The sequence below is a fragment of the Hyla sarda genome, chromosome 7 (assembly GCF_029499605.1).
Source record: "Hyla sarda isolate aHylSar1 chromosome 7, aHylSar1.hap1, whole genome shotgun sequence".
NCBI classification, from domain to species: Eukaryota; Metazoa; Chordata; class Amphibia; order Anura; family Hylidae; genus Hyla; species Hyla sarda.
The window spans coordinates 198593568-198607846 of record NC_079195.1 but is presented as its reverse complement, the minus strand read 5'-3'; the positions used below and the strand labels follow the sequence as shown (position 1 = coordinate 198607846).

The 14279-nt window shown below is 46.2% G+C and overlaps 1 protein-coding gene across 4 annotated transcripts in view; it reads left to right on the top strand.

Moving 5' to 3' along the window:
• LOC130283012 (tenascin-R-like) overlaps positions 1-14279 on the top strand; it is a 551407-nt gene that overhangs the window by 518858 nt on the left and 18270 nt on the right. Inside the window, exon 22 of one of the 4 annotated variants that reach the window (XM_056532114.1) lies at positions 2010-2253. The exons of 2 other annotated variants lie outside the window; for them this stretch is intronic. In XM_056532114.1, the coding sequence (XP_056388089.1) occupies positions 2010-2021 (12 nt within the window). In that variant the 3' untranslated portion in view covers positions 2022-2253. Of the gene's footprint in view, positions 1-1275; positions 1956-2009; positions 2254-14279 lie in introns of those variants that run through there. One more of the 4 variants, XM_056532115.1, reaches the window with a different exon arrangement.

Genomic DNA, 14279 nt, shown 5'->3' with positions numbered 1-14279 from the left:
TTTGGATGACCATTCTTACAAATATATATAAAACAGAGGACCCCTTTAAAGGATAGGGGACAAGATGTCTGATCGCGGGGGTCCCACCGCTGCGGACCCCAGCGATCTCGGCTGCAGCACCCCAGACATCTGGTGCACGGAGCAAACTTCGCTCCGTGCCGGATGAATGGTTATGTGGGACAGAGGCCCGTGACGTCACAGTCATGCCCCCACTCGTGATGTCATGGCCATGCCCCCTCAATGCAAGTCTGTGGGACTCCCATAGACTTGCATTGAGGGAGGCGTGGCCGTGACATCACGAGCGGGGCGTGGCCGAGACATCATGAGTCTTCGGCGCTGCACCCAATGCTCTAAACGAATGCCGGGTGCAGCAGGGAGATCGCGGGGGTCACCAGCGGTGGGACCCCCTTGATCAGACATCCTATCCTCTATCCTTTGGATAGGGGATAAAATATCTAGGGGCGTTTTTCCCATTTAAATTCATCTCTTTAGAAAATGTACCCTAGCACCTAAGAGAGTTTGTAACATATTACTAGCTAACTAAAACACATGAATATACTGCATTCATGTGCTGGCGCACATGAATGCAGTATATCCATGTGTTTTAGTTAGTGCGGACCCGGCTGGAGGTATCACATGATACTTCGCCGCAGTTCAGTAAGTTCTGCAGTGTGTTGAAGAGTCCTTTATGACTTTTAAAATCAGACGGTCAGTGTTAAAGCAAACAAAAAATACCTGTTTGGTCACCAAACCCAGAATACAAATAGGATAAAATATCTGCAGCCAGATCAAGACAAGAAGATTGAAAAAGCCGAATCTTATGAATAGTTTGCTTCTTGGTGGGGAGCCAGGACTGCAGACTGAAGACTTAAAAGAACTGATTAAAATTTCAGGTCTTAGAATTTTCTTGGCCTACATCTATGCAATCTTCTACATCGCAGAGCAGAAATATTGTTTGCTTCAGATTCATATCCTGCATTAGGGTAACAAATATATTTTCTAAATAGATACAAAAACCAAAATGATATTAGATATTTTAAAGAGATATGTTTTCATTAAAAGATAACACTACATAAAATAAAAAAGGGAAACATCTAGATGGTACTGCCATCTGTTGCTCTATATCTGCCCACGTGTCCCGTGTAATTGGGTTTACAGTCAGAGGGAAAATATGGCAGATGAGTTATGCTATAATTTGATATGTACTATTATAAGAATAACATTGGACTATGACAACACTTTTCACTTTTTTGTTTCTTCTCCAAAATATTCAAGATGTGGTATTAGTTTGTTTATGGTGCCGAATAGCAGTGCAGAATATAAGTGCAGCACGGAGGGACAGCTAGAGAACAAGCAGAAGAAAATAAGGGGAAAAAAAGTCTTAAAGGAGAACTCCAACATCCAAATTAATTTACCTTTATATTACTGCACATCATAATGTTATATAACTTTGCAATGTGAAGTTTAATATTTTCTGAGCACATACCATTTTTTTCTCCGGGCAGGAAGTCCAGGAGATCTTATCACACTGATGACTAGACTTCATTCTGAAGCTGACAGCTTCAGTATGCCGTGTTTTAGTGTGCCTGATTGACTAGAGGGCCACATACCCCCCTCACTGCTCACTCTCACAGCAGCTCCTCCCTGCAGCTCACACAGGAAACAAGCCTAGTGTGCATAGTTTTTTGCTGACTCAGCAGGATTTTCCAAGGCTGTTTATGGGGGTTATGAGGGTCTAATTTTGTAACATATCAGCTGGGATGCCTTCTGGAGTCATGGCGAGCATATATGTATGTATTATTATTATAATTGAATGCTAAGCATTGAGATGCACAACTTTATTTTAGGCTATACACAAGGTTAATGTATGGCAGATGATGTCAGCATTAAAAATAGCAACACTAGTAACTATATTTTTAATGGACTGAAACAGCATTCATTTTATTATAATTATTCCAATGTTAAAACAGCCAATTCAGAAAAGAATAAAAAAGTTTTTACATTTACAGCCTGTCCTTTAAATATGCAAAAGAGTAACTGATGGAGTAAGACGCTAGGAATCCACATGATCGGTAGACAAGAGGAGTGATGATACAATATTTATCCTTGCAAATGTCCCTGGTATGGGGTACCACAGCTCATCCTAAGCTCGGGCTCTGCTAGTTGATTTGGGCTACGGGCAGTACCAAGCATGGTCCTGTGTATGGAAGAACCATTGTTTTAGATGCAACAATAAAAAAGTTTCTCAGTCTTTTTGGCTTCAAGTGAATATATAAATATGAAGTTGCACATGTGTACCAGGGCATTCTGGGGTTGGCCCATCTGCTACCTGCTGGCTGTCCTGGAGCGACCTGGCCCTCCGGATCTGGCCTTTAGTTCTCAGTAGGGTAAGAGCTGAGGTACTGTGCCCCAGGGAGTGGTGACCGTGAGATGCCAGAAATCACTGGGTGGTGGTAAGCTCACTAAGTGGAGGCACGGGCACTTAACCCACTCATACCCATCTTGGCACTTCAAATCTTGATTTCTGAAACCTCTGGCTGTTGGTCTCAGAAAAATGTTATAGATCCAGCCAGATGTCCAAGCCATTTTTACAGCACATCACTTTATTTATTTATTTATTTTTGTTGTCATTATGCCACTTTTCACTTGGGTCTTTGTTCACCAGAATTGGTATGGATGCAGTGCTGTTTTGGGTGTCCCTCCTGGCAGTCTAGGTGACGGCCCAGATTGATGTTGGGAGCAAGTTGGTTCTCCCTTAGTGCCGGGAATGTGTGCTCCTCCCCAGAAGGGAAGAGAAAGGTTTGTGGGGACCTCAAGGGCTGGTGATTGACCACATCCTCGTGGGCTTTGTGTGACACATTTGCACTTTGGTGACAGATGATTTGTCTCGGCTTATAAAAATGAATAACTAATTAAAAAAATGCAAGTGAGTTTTAGCACTTTCATTCCTTTATTCTGCTGATCAGATCCTGTCCATGGGACCTAATCCCCACTGACCACGTATTTCTGGACATTCCTGATATTAGGTTGTCAATGTTAATTCCTGGAATATCTAAATAAAAACTAGTTGAGATAAAGGTTACTAAGATGTACACGTCATTGGAGGACAGGGCCATGTGATGGAAGGAAATATAAATATTACCAGGAAATGTGAGAAAAAGCGAAAGATTGGCAAGAAATTCTTTCTGATAACAGAAAATAAGACTAATTCTAAGTTTTAAATGTGCATGAACATTTTGTAGTGTTCAAATGGTTTTCTCCAGTCACTTCTGTTTTCAGAGTTGCTAAATATGATGTAAAATTAATACAATCCAATTCCCCACTACTTCTGTTTTGAACCCACAAGGTTCTTCTGGTCTGTTCTCTTCCAAGTCCTTCTCAGCAAACATGTGACTGCTGCAACCAATCACTGGCCACTCCAGTGACCAGTTATAGTGGGCACACTGCATACACTGCATACATTAAACTCAGTGAGAAAACAGTATGCAGTAAGCTCCTATGCTCCCCCTGGAGGTGCATGCAGGCAGACAGAATTTTATAATATCATGATATATCATGAAATAAATCAGCACGAAATGTGGGCGCTTAAGGCAACATTGTGTGATAAGGTAGACATTTGCTTGAGGGTTTAATATTACCTTGTAAGAATAGTTGGTAAGAAGCAAGACATAGCCATAATTATTTAGTATTGCACTCTCTTTACATGTTCCCTGCAGCATTATGAAAAGCATTGTAATCTTGATGCCGAGTTCCTACCTATGTACAGTAAATAATGACATTTTTTTAATTAAATTACATGTTCCATTTATTTTCAATTTATTTCTATTTATTGTGATCAATTAACCCTTATGGTAAGGAAGCATGAGAAGTCTGGCAAAAAGAGCTTGATTTTTTGTACAATTTGTCATTAGATTAAAAATCATATACTGCAGAATGTAATACTTCCAGAAGCAGCTTATACATGTAGGCAAATGCTTAACACTCTAACCAGCTTATTTTAGTGCTCTTGATGCTGTAAACAGCTATATTTCATTTTCTGAATTTCACTGAGTAAGACCAGAGCTATGCTGTTTGCCAGTACTTACAACTAGACTTCCTGTTCATTACTGTCCTGGCCAATTACAGGACTGCTCCTACTCCTCTCTGCTATGCCATGACATAGTGCTGGAGAAAGTGCACTGTGTGTGCCACTGAGCTGACAGGTGATTAACAGTACACTATAGAGATGGCATGTGGGCATAGAAAAGGATTATTGATGCACTGTTTTGGAAGGTGCCACATGGGAAAAAAGGAAAACAACAACAGCATCATGGCAAGGCATTGGGTTACATCACAAATTTTGCCCTGGTAAGAGCAGTGAAATGCTGCTGCTGCTGATGATGATGATAGCAAGCTAAAGTGAGGGTTGGAGAAGATTACAGTAAGGAAGTGGTGACATCTCAAAGCAGCCATGGACTAAGCAATAAACTGCTGATGATGAGGACAATAATGATGATGACAATGACAAGCTACAAAATAGACAGAAGCACCAAACTTTATGGATAACCAAGAGAGAAGACTTGATTTTACATTTTTAGACACAGTGTGGATTCTCTGATGGAGGCAGATTGCATTCACACAATCCAGGGTCTTTTCTGCACATGAAGTAACCTAGGCCCTGACCACACTTCCTGTGTTCCATCTTTGTCACTCTGCTGCTAGAGATGGAATTCCCTTAATAGACAGTGGATAGTAGTTTGCAGAGAAGTGATACACTTTAGAGCTTTTTTCTGTGGTAAGGGCTAATCTATATATATAAAACTCAATGTGTGTGTGTATGTATGTGTGTGTATATGTGTGTTACGCCGAGCGCTCCGGGTCCCCGCTCCTCCCCGGAGCGCTCGCAACATCCTCGCTACTGCAGCGCCCCGGTCAGATCTACTGACCGGGTGCGCTGCGATACCGCCCCCAGCCGGGATGCGATTCGCGATGCGGGTGGCGCCCGCTCGCGATGCGCACCCCGGCTCCCGTACCTGACTCGCTCTCCGTCGGTCCTGTCCCGGCGCGCGCGGCCCCGCTCCCTAGGGCGCGCGCGCGCCGGGTCTCTGCGATTTAAAGGGCCACTGCGCCGCTGATTGGCGCAGTTGGTCTAATTAGTGTGTTCACCTGTGCACTCCCTATGTATACCTCACTTCCCCTGCACTCCCTCGCCGGATCTTGTTGCCATCGTGCCAGTGAAAGCGTTCCCTTGTGTGTTCCTAGCCTGTGTTCCAGACCTCCTGCCGTTGCCCCTGACTACGATCCTTGCTGCCTGCCCCGACCTTCTGCTACGTCCGATCTTGCTCTTGTCTACTCCCTTGTACCGCGCCTATCTTCAGCAGTCAGAGAGGTTGAGCCGTTGCTAGTGGATACGACCTGGTTACTACCGCCGCTGCAAGACCATCCCGCTTTGCGGCGGGCTCTGGTGAAAACCAGTAGTAACTTAGAACCGGTCCACTAGCACGGTCCACGCCAATCCCTCTCTGGCACAGAGGATCCACCTCCTGCCAGCCAAATCGTGACAGTAGATCCGGCCATGGATCCCGCTGAAGTTCCACTGCCAGTTGTCGCCGACCTCACCACGGTGGTCGCCCAGCAGTCGCAACAGATAGCGCAACAAGGCCACCAGCTGTCTCAACTGACCGTGATGCTACAGCAGCTACTACCACAGCTTCAGCAATCATCTCCTCCGCCAGCTCCTGCACCTCCTCCGCAGCGAGTGGCCGCTTCCGGCCTACGACTTTCCTTGCCGGATAAATTTGATGGGGACTCTAAGTTTTGCCGTGGCTTTCTTTCACAATGTTCCCTGCACTTGGAGATGATGTCGGACCAGTTTCCTACTGAAAGGTCTAAGGTGGCTTTCGTAGTCAGCCTTCTGTCTGGGAAAGCTCTGTCATGGGCCACACCGCTCTGGGACCGCAATGACCCCGTCACTGCCTCTGTACACTCCTTCTTCTAGGAAATTCGAAGTGTCTTTGAGGAACCTGCCCGAGCCTCTTCTGCTGAGACTGCCCTGCTGAACCTGGTCCAGGGTAATTCTTCCGTTGGCGAGTACGCCATCCAATTCCGTACTCTTGCTTCCGAATTATCCTGGAATAATGAGGCCCTCTGCGCGACCTTTAAAAAAGGCCTATCCAGCAACATTAAAGATGTTCTGGCCGCACGAGAAATTCCTGCTAACCTACATGAACTCATTCATCTTGCCACTCGCATTGACATGCGTTTTTCCGAAAGGCGTCAGGAGCTCCGCCAGGATATGGACTTTGTTCGCACGAGGCGTTTTTTCTCCCCGGCTCCTCTCTCCTCTGGTCCTCTGCAATACGTTCCTGTGCCTCCCGCCGTGGAGGCTATGCAAGTTGACCGGTCTCGCTTGACACCTCAAGAGAGGACACGACGCCGCATGGAGAATCTTTGCCTGTACTGTGCCGGTACCGAACACTTCCTGAAGGATTGTCCTATCCGTCCTCCCCGCCTGGAAAGACGTACGCTGACTCCGCACAAAGGTGACACAGTTCTTGATGTCAACTCTGCTTCTCCACGCCTTACTGTGCCTGTGCGGATATCTGCCTCTACCTTCTCCTTCTCTACTAAGGCCTTCTTGGATTCCGGATCTGCAGGAAATTTTATTTTGGCCTCTCTCATCAACAGGTTCAACATCCCTGTGACCAGTCTCGCCAGACCCCTCTACATCAATTGTGTTAACAATGAAAGATTGGACTGTGCCATGCGTTACCGCACGGAACCCCTCCTAATGTGCATCGGACCTCATCACGAAAAAATTGAGTTTTTGGTCCTCTCCAATTGCACTTCCGAAATTCTCCTTGGACTACCGTGGCTTCAACGCCATTCCCCAACCCTTGATTGGTCCACAGGAGAGATCAAGAGCTGGGGTACTTCTTGTTTCAAGGACTGTCTTAAACCGGTTCCCAGTACTCCCTGCCGTGACCCTGTGGTTCCTCCTGTAACCGGTCTCCCTAAGGCTTATATGGACTATGCTGACGTATTTTGCAAAAAGCAAGCTGAGACTTTACCCCCTCACAGGCCTTTTGACTGTCCTATTGACCTCCTCCCGGGCACTACTCCACCCCGGGGCAGAATTTACCCTCTGTCCGCCCCAGAGACTCTTGCTATGTCTGAATACATCCAGGAAAATTTAAAAAAGGGGTTTATCCGCAAATCCTCCTCTCCTGCTGGAGCTGGTCCTTGCATTGATTACCGCGGACTTAATAAAATCACGGTAAAGAACCGCTACCCCCTACCTCTTATCTCTGAACTCTTTGATCGCCTTCAAGGTGCCCACATCTTTACCAAACTGGACTTAAGAGGTGCATATAATCTCATCCGCATCAGGGAGGGGGACGAATGGAAAACTGCATTTAACACCAGAGATGGACACTTTGAGTATCTGGTCATGCCCTTTGGCCTGTGCAACGCCCCTGCCGTCTTCCAAGACTTTGTTAATGAAATTTTTCGTGATCTCTTATATTCCTGTGTTGTTGTGTATCTGGACGATATTCTGATTTTTTCTGCCAACTTAGAAGAACATCGCCAGCATGTCCGCATGGTTCTTCAGAGACTTCGAGACAATCAACTTTATGCCAAAATGGAGAAATGTCTGTTTGAATGTCAATCTCTTCCTTTCCTAGGATACTTGGTCTCTGGCCAGGGACTACAAATGGACCCAGATAAACTCTCTGCCGTCTTAGATTGGCCACGCCCCTCCGGACTCCGTGCTATCCAACGTTTTTTGGGGTTCGCCAATTATTACAGACAATTTATTCCACATTTTTCCACTATTGTGGCTCCTATCGTGGCTTTAACCAAGAAGAATGCCAATCCTAAGTCCTGGTCTCCTCAAGCGGAAGACGCATTTAAACGGCTCAAGTCTGCCTTTTCTTCTGCTCCCGTGCTCTCCAGACCTGACCCATCTAAACCCTTCCTATTGGAGGTTGATGCCTCCTCAGTGGGAGCTGGAGCGGTCCTTCTACAAAAAAATTCTTCCGGGCATGCTGTTACTTGTGGTTTTTTTTCTAGGACCTTCTCTCCGGCGGAGAGGAACTACTCCATCGGGGATCGAGAACTACTGGCCATTAAATTGGCACTTGAGGAATGGAGGCATCTGCTGGAGGGATCAAAATTTCCAGTTATCATTTTCACCGATCACAAGAATCTCTCCTATCTCCAGTCTGCCCAACGGCTGAATCCTCGCCAGGCCAGGTGGTCGTTGTTCTTTGCCCGTTTTAACTTTGAAATTCATTTTCGCCCTGCCGACAAGAACATTAGGGCTGATGCTCTCTCTCGTTCCTCGGATGCCTCGGAAGTAGAGGTCTCTCCGCAACACATCATTCCTCCTGACTGTCTGATCTCCTCTTCTCCAGCCTCCATCAGGCAAACTCCTCCAGGGAAGACCTTTGTTTCTCCACGCCAGCGTCTCGGGATTCTCAAATGGGGTCACTCCTCCCACCTCGCAGGCCATGCGGGCATCAAAAAGTCCTTGCAACTCATCTCTCGTTTCTATTGGTGGCCGACTCTGGAAACAGATGTTGTTGATTTTGTGCGGGCCTGTACTGTCTGTGCCCGGGATAAGACTCCTCGCCAGAAGCCTGCTGGTCTCCTTCACCCTCTGCCTGTCCCCGAACAGCCTTGGTCTCTGATTGGTATGGACTTTATTACAGACCTACCCCCATCCCGTGGCAACACTGTTGTTTGGGTGGTCGTTGATCGATTTTCCAAGATGGCACATTTTATTCCTCTTCCTGGTCTTCCTTCAGCGCCTCAGTTGGCAAAACAATTTTTTGTACACATTTTTCGTCTTCACGGTTTGCCCACGCAGATTGTCTCGGATAGAGGTGTCCAATTCGTGTCAAAATTCTGGAGGGCTCTCTGTAAACAACTCAAGATTAAATTAAACTTCTCTTCTGCTTATCATCCTCAATCCAATGGGCAAGTAGAAAGAATTAACCAGGTCCTGGGTGACTATTTACGGCATTTTGTTTCCTCCCGCCAGGATGACTGGGCAGATCTTCTACCTTGGGCCGAATTCTCGTACAACTTTAGAGTCTCTGAATCTTCTGCTAAATCCCCATTTTTCGTGGTGTACGGCCGTCACCCTCTTCCCCCCCCTCCCTATTCCCTTGTCCTCTGGTTTGCCCGCTGTAGATGAAGTGACTCGTGATCTTTCCACCATATGGAAAGAGACCCAAAATTCTCTTTTACAGGCTTCATCTCGCATGAAAAAGTTTGCCGATAAGAAAAGAAGAGCTCCCCCCATTTTTGCTCCAGGAGACAAGGTTTGGCTCTCCGCTAAATATGTCCGCTTTCGTGTCCCCAGTTACAAACTGGGACCACGCTATCTTGGTCCTTTCAAAGTCTTGTGCCAAATTAATCCCGTCTCTTACAAACTTCTTCTTCCTCCTTCTCTTCGTATTCCCAATGCCTTTCATGTCTCTCTCCTTAAACCACTCATCATCAACCGTTTCTCTCCCAAACTTGTTTCTCCCACTCCTGTTTCCGGTTCTTCTGACATCTTCTCAGTGAAGGAGATACTGGCCTCCAAGACGGTCAGAGGAAAAAAATTCTTTTTGGTTGATTGGGAGGGCTGTGGACCTGAAGAGAGATCCTGGGAACCTGAGGACAACATCCTAGACAAAAGTCTGGTCCTCAGGTTCTCAGGCTCCAAGAAGAGGGGGAGACCCAAGGGGGGGGGTACTGTTACGCCGAGCGCTCCGGGTCCCCGCTCCTCCCCGGAGCGCTCGCAACATCCTCGCTACTGCAGCGCCCCGGTCAGATCTACTGACCGGGTGCGCTGCGATACCGCCCCCAGCCGGGATGCGATTCGCGATGCGGGTGGCGCCCGCTCGCGATGCGCACCCCGGCTCCCGTACCTGACTCGCTCTCCGTCGGTCCTGTCCCGGCGCGCGCGGCCCCGCTCCCTAGGGCGCGCGCGCGCCGGGTCTCTGCGATTTAAAGGGCCACTGCGCCGCTGATTGGCGCAGTTGGTCTAATTAGTGTGTTCACCTGTGCACTCCCTATGTATACCTCACTTCCCCTGCACTCCCTCGCCGGATCTTGTTGCCATCGTGCCAGTGAAAGCGTTCCCTTGTGTGTTCCTAGCCTGTGTTCCAGACCTCCTGCCGTTGCCCCTGACTACGATCCTTGCTGCCTGCCCCGACCTTCTGCTACGTCCGATCTTGCTCTTGTCTACTCCCTTGTACCGCGCCTATCTTCAGCAGTCAGAGAGGTTGAGCCGTTGCTAGTGGATACGACCTGGTTACTACCGCCGCTGCAAGACCATCCCGCTCTGGTGAAAACCAGTAGTAACTTAGAACCGGTCCACTAGCACGGTCCACGCCAATCCCTCTCTGGCACAGAGGATCCACCTCCTGCCAGCCGAATCGTGACAATGTGTGTGTATGTATGTGTGTATGTTCCAGCATCACGTCTAAACGGCTAAAGATATTAACATGAAACTTGGCACACATGTTACTTATATGTCAACAACAAACATAGGATAGGTGATTTAACCCTTACTCACCCCCATTTGCCAGGGGCGGGGTTTATGTTTAAAGTCCCATACAAGTCAATGGGAAATATATGTTACTGCATAACTTCCAAACGGCTGGAGATATTTCGAAAATACCTGGTCACATGTTACTTATGTCCACTTAAAATATAGGATAGTTAATTTAACCCTTAACTTCCCCCATTTGTGAGGGTCGGGGTTTTTGTTTAAAGTCCCATGCAAATCAATGGGAAATGTATTTTCCCACATAACTTCCGTACAGCTGGAGATATTTCAATAACTGGTACACATATTACGGGTTGGGATAGGAGGACCGGGATAGGAGGACTGGGATAGGAGGACGCGATAGGAGGACAGGGATAGGAGGTCAGGATAGGAGGACCGGGATAGGAGGACCGGGATAGGAGGTCGGGATAGGAGGACCGGGAAAGGAGGACGGGAAAGGAGGACGGGAAAGGAGGACAGGATAGGAGGACGGGATAGGAGGTCGGGATAGGAGGTCGGGATATGACAACAATTTATGAGGACGGGATATGAAGTCAAAAGCTTCCTCCTTTGTTTATTTTCCTCCCCAACAAGGATTAGGAAGGAAAAACCGGGCAACGCCGGGTACTCAGCTAGTTTATGATAAATTAAGTGATCACACCTATCAAATTGAAGGAAGTTGTTTAAAGTGCAATCATACTTTAGGTATTTGTAATGCAACTTGCATGCAACAAAATAATTGCTGTTCTATGCCCTGACTGCCACCACTGCAAGAGTCAAAGAAGTGGGCTCTTCCATGCACAGGGCTCCCTGCATTGAGAGTTTTCTGTCTCAATCTCTCTTGTATGATTAACATCTCTAGCATCCAATCAGAAAACCACTAGCACTGTCAATCATAGCTTAGAGGAGGGGCCTAGCCAGCTTTCAATTAAGAGAGTTCAGTGCACAGAAAAGAGCCCCCATCTTGAACACACAGGTGGCACAGGGCGTACCCCTGGTTCCAAATGCATCCCACTGATGTTCACCATTACCCCCTGAGTGCCGCAATCAATAATGATCACCTCACCTAAGAGCCTTAAGACAGTGCCCCTGCTCAAACAACAGCGCGTTCGATTGGTCTACTGGAGGTCTCCTCAGCTGCCTTAGGTAGACTAGATTGCCGATAGCATTATCCAGTAAAAACATTGGTAAGAAAAGTCTCCTATAGGGAACAAATATATACAGTGGAGAACTTGTGCAAGTTCTCCCACTTAAAAATATGAGGTAGGCCTGTAATTTTCATCATAGGTATACCTCAACTATGAGAGACATAATGAGGAAAAAAAAATCACATTGACTGATTTTTAAAGAATTTATTTGCTAATTATGGTGGAAAATAAGTATTTGGTCACCTACAAACAAGAAAGATGTCTGGCTCTCACATACCTGTAACTTCTTCTTTAAGAGTCTCCTCTGTCCTCCACTCGTTACTTGTATTAATGGCACCTGTTTGAACTTATCAGGATAAAAGACACCTGTCCACAACCTCAAACAGTCACACTCCAAACTCCACTATGGCCAAGACCAAAGAGCTGTTGAAGGACACCAGAAATAAAATTGTAGACTTGCACCAGGTTGTGAAGACTGAATCTGCAATAGGCAAGCAGCTTGGTGTGAAGAAACCAACTGTGGGAGCAATTATTAGAAAAACGGAAGACATACAAGATCACTTATAATCTCCCTCGATCTGGGACTTCACGCAAGATCTCACCCCTTGGTGTCAAAATGATCACAAGAAGGGTGAGCAAAAATCCCAGAACCACATGGGGGGACCTTTAGTCCCAGAGAGCTGGGACCAAAAAGCTGGGACCAAAGTAACAAAGGCTACCATCAGTAACACATTACGCCACCAGGGACTCAAATCATGCAGTGCCAGACATGTGCCCTTGCTTAAGCCAGTACATGTCCGGGCCCATCTGAAGTTTGCTAGAGAGCATTTGGATGATCCAGAAGAGAATTGGGAGAATGTCATATGGTCAGATAAAACCAAAGTAGAACTTTTTGGTAAAAACTCAACTCGTCATGTTGGGAGGAGAAAGAATGCTGAGTTGCATCCAAAGAACACCATATTTACTGTGAAGTATGGGGATGAAAACATCATGCTTTGGGGCTGTTTTTCTGCAAAGGGACCAGGACGACTTATCTGTGTAAAAGAAAGAATGAACGGGACCATGTATCATGAAATTTTGAGTGAAAACCTCCTTCCATCAGCAAGGGCATTAAAGATGAAACGTGGCTGGGCCTTTAAGCATGACAGTGATCCCAAACACACCACCCGAGCAATGAAGGAGTGGCTTTGTAAGAAGCATTTCAAGGTCCTGGAGTAGCCTAGCCAGTCTCCAAATCTCAACCCCATAGAAAACCTTTGGAGGGAGTTGAAAGTCTGTGTTGCCCAGCGACAGCCCCAAAACATCACTGCTCTAGAGGAGATCTGCATGGAGTAATGGGCCAAAATACCAGCAACAGTATGTGAAGACTTACAGAAAACGTTTGACCTCTGTAACCACTTAAGGACTCAGGGTTTTCCATTTTTGCATTTTCGTTTTTTCCTCCTTACCTTTAAAAAATCATAACTCTTTCAATTTTTCACCTAAAAATCCATATGATGGCTTATTTTTTGTGCCACAAATTCTAGTTTGTAATGACATCAGTCATTTTACCCAAAAAACTACGGCAAAATGAAAAAAAAAATCATTGTGAGACAAAATTAAAAAAAAATGCCATTTTGTAAATTTTGGGGGCTTCCGTTTCTACACAGTACATTTTTCAGTAAAAATGACACCTTCTCTTTATTCTGTAGGTCCATATGGTTAAAATGATACCCTACTTATGTAGGTTTGATTTTGTCGTACTTCTGGAAAAAATCAAAACTACATGCAGGAAAATTTTATACGTTTAAAATTGTCATCTTCTGACCCCTATAACTTTTTTATTTTTCCGTGTTCAGGGTGCTGTGAGGGTTCATTTTTTGCGCCGTGATCTGAAGTTTTTAGCGGTACCATTTTGCACTTATTGATCGCTTTTTATTCATTCTTTCATGATATAAAAAGTGACCAAAAATGCACTATTTTGGACTTTGGAATTGTTTTGCGCGTACGCCATTGACTGTGCGGTTTAATTAACAATATATTTTTATAATTCGGACATTTCCGCACGCGGCGATACCACATATGTTTATTTTAATTTTTATTTACACAGTTTAGTTTTTTTTATGGGAAAAGGGGGGTGATTCAAACTTTTATTAGGGAAGGGGTTGATGAACTTTTTTTTTTTGCAGTGTTATAGCTCCCATAGGGACCTATAACACTGCACACACTGATATTTTACATTGATCAGTGGTTTCTCATAAGAAACCACTGATGGATGATTCTGCCGCTTGACTGCTCATGCCTGGATCTCAGGCACTGAGCAGTCATTCGGCGATCGGACAGCATGGAGGCAGGTTGGGATACTGCGGCTGTCATGTAAGCTGTTCGGGATGCCGCGACGATCCCGAACAGCTCCCTGAGCTAACAGGCATGGTTTCACTTTCATTTTAGACGCGGCGTTCAACTTTGAACGCCACGTCTAGAGGGTTAATAGCGCGCAGCACTGCGATCAATGGCGCGCGCTATTTGCCACGGGCCACGGGCCGGGCCCGACTCGCTATGACGCGGGGCCACGCCGTGGCCCCCCGTTATAGAACGGGAGCGGACTCAGAACGTACAGGTACGCC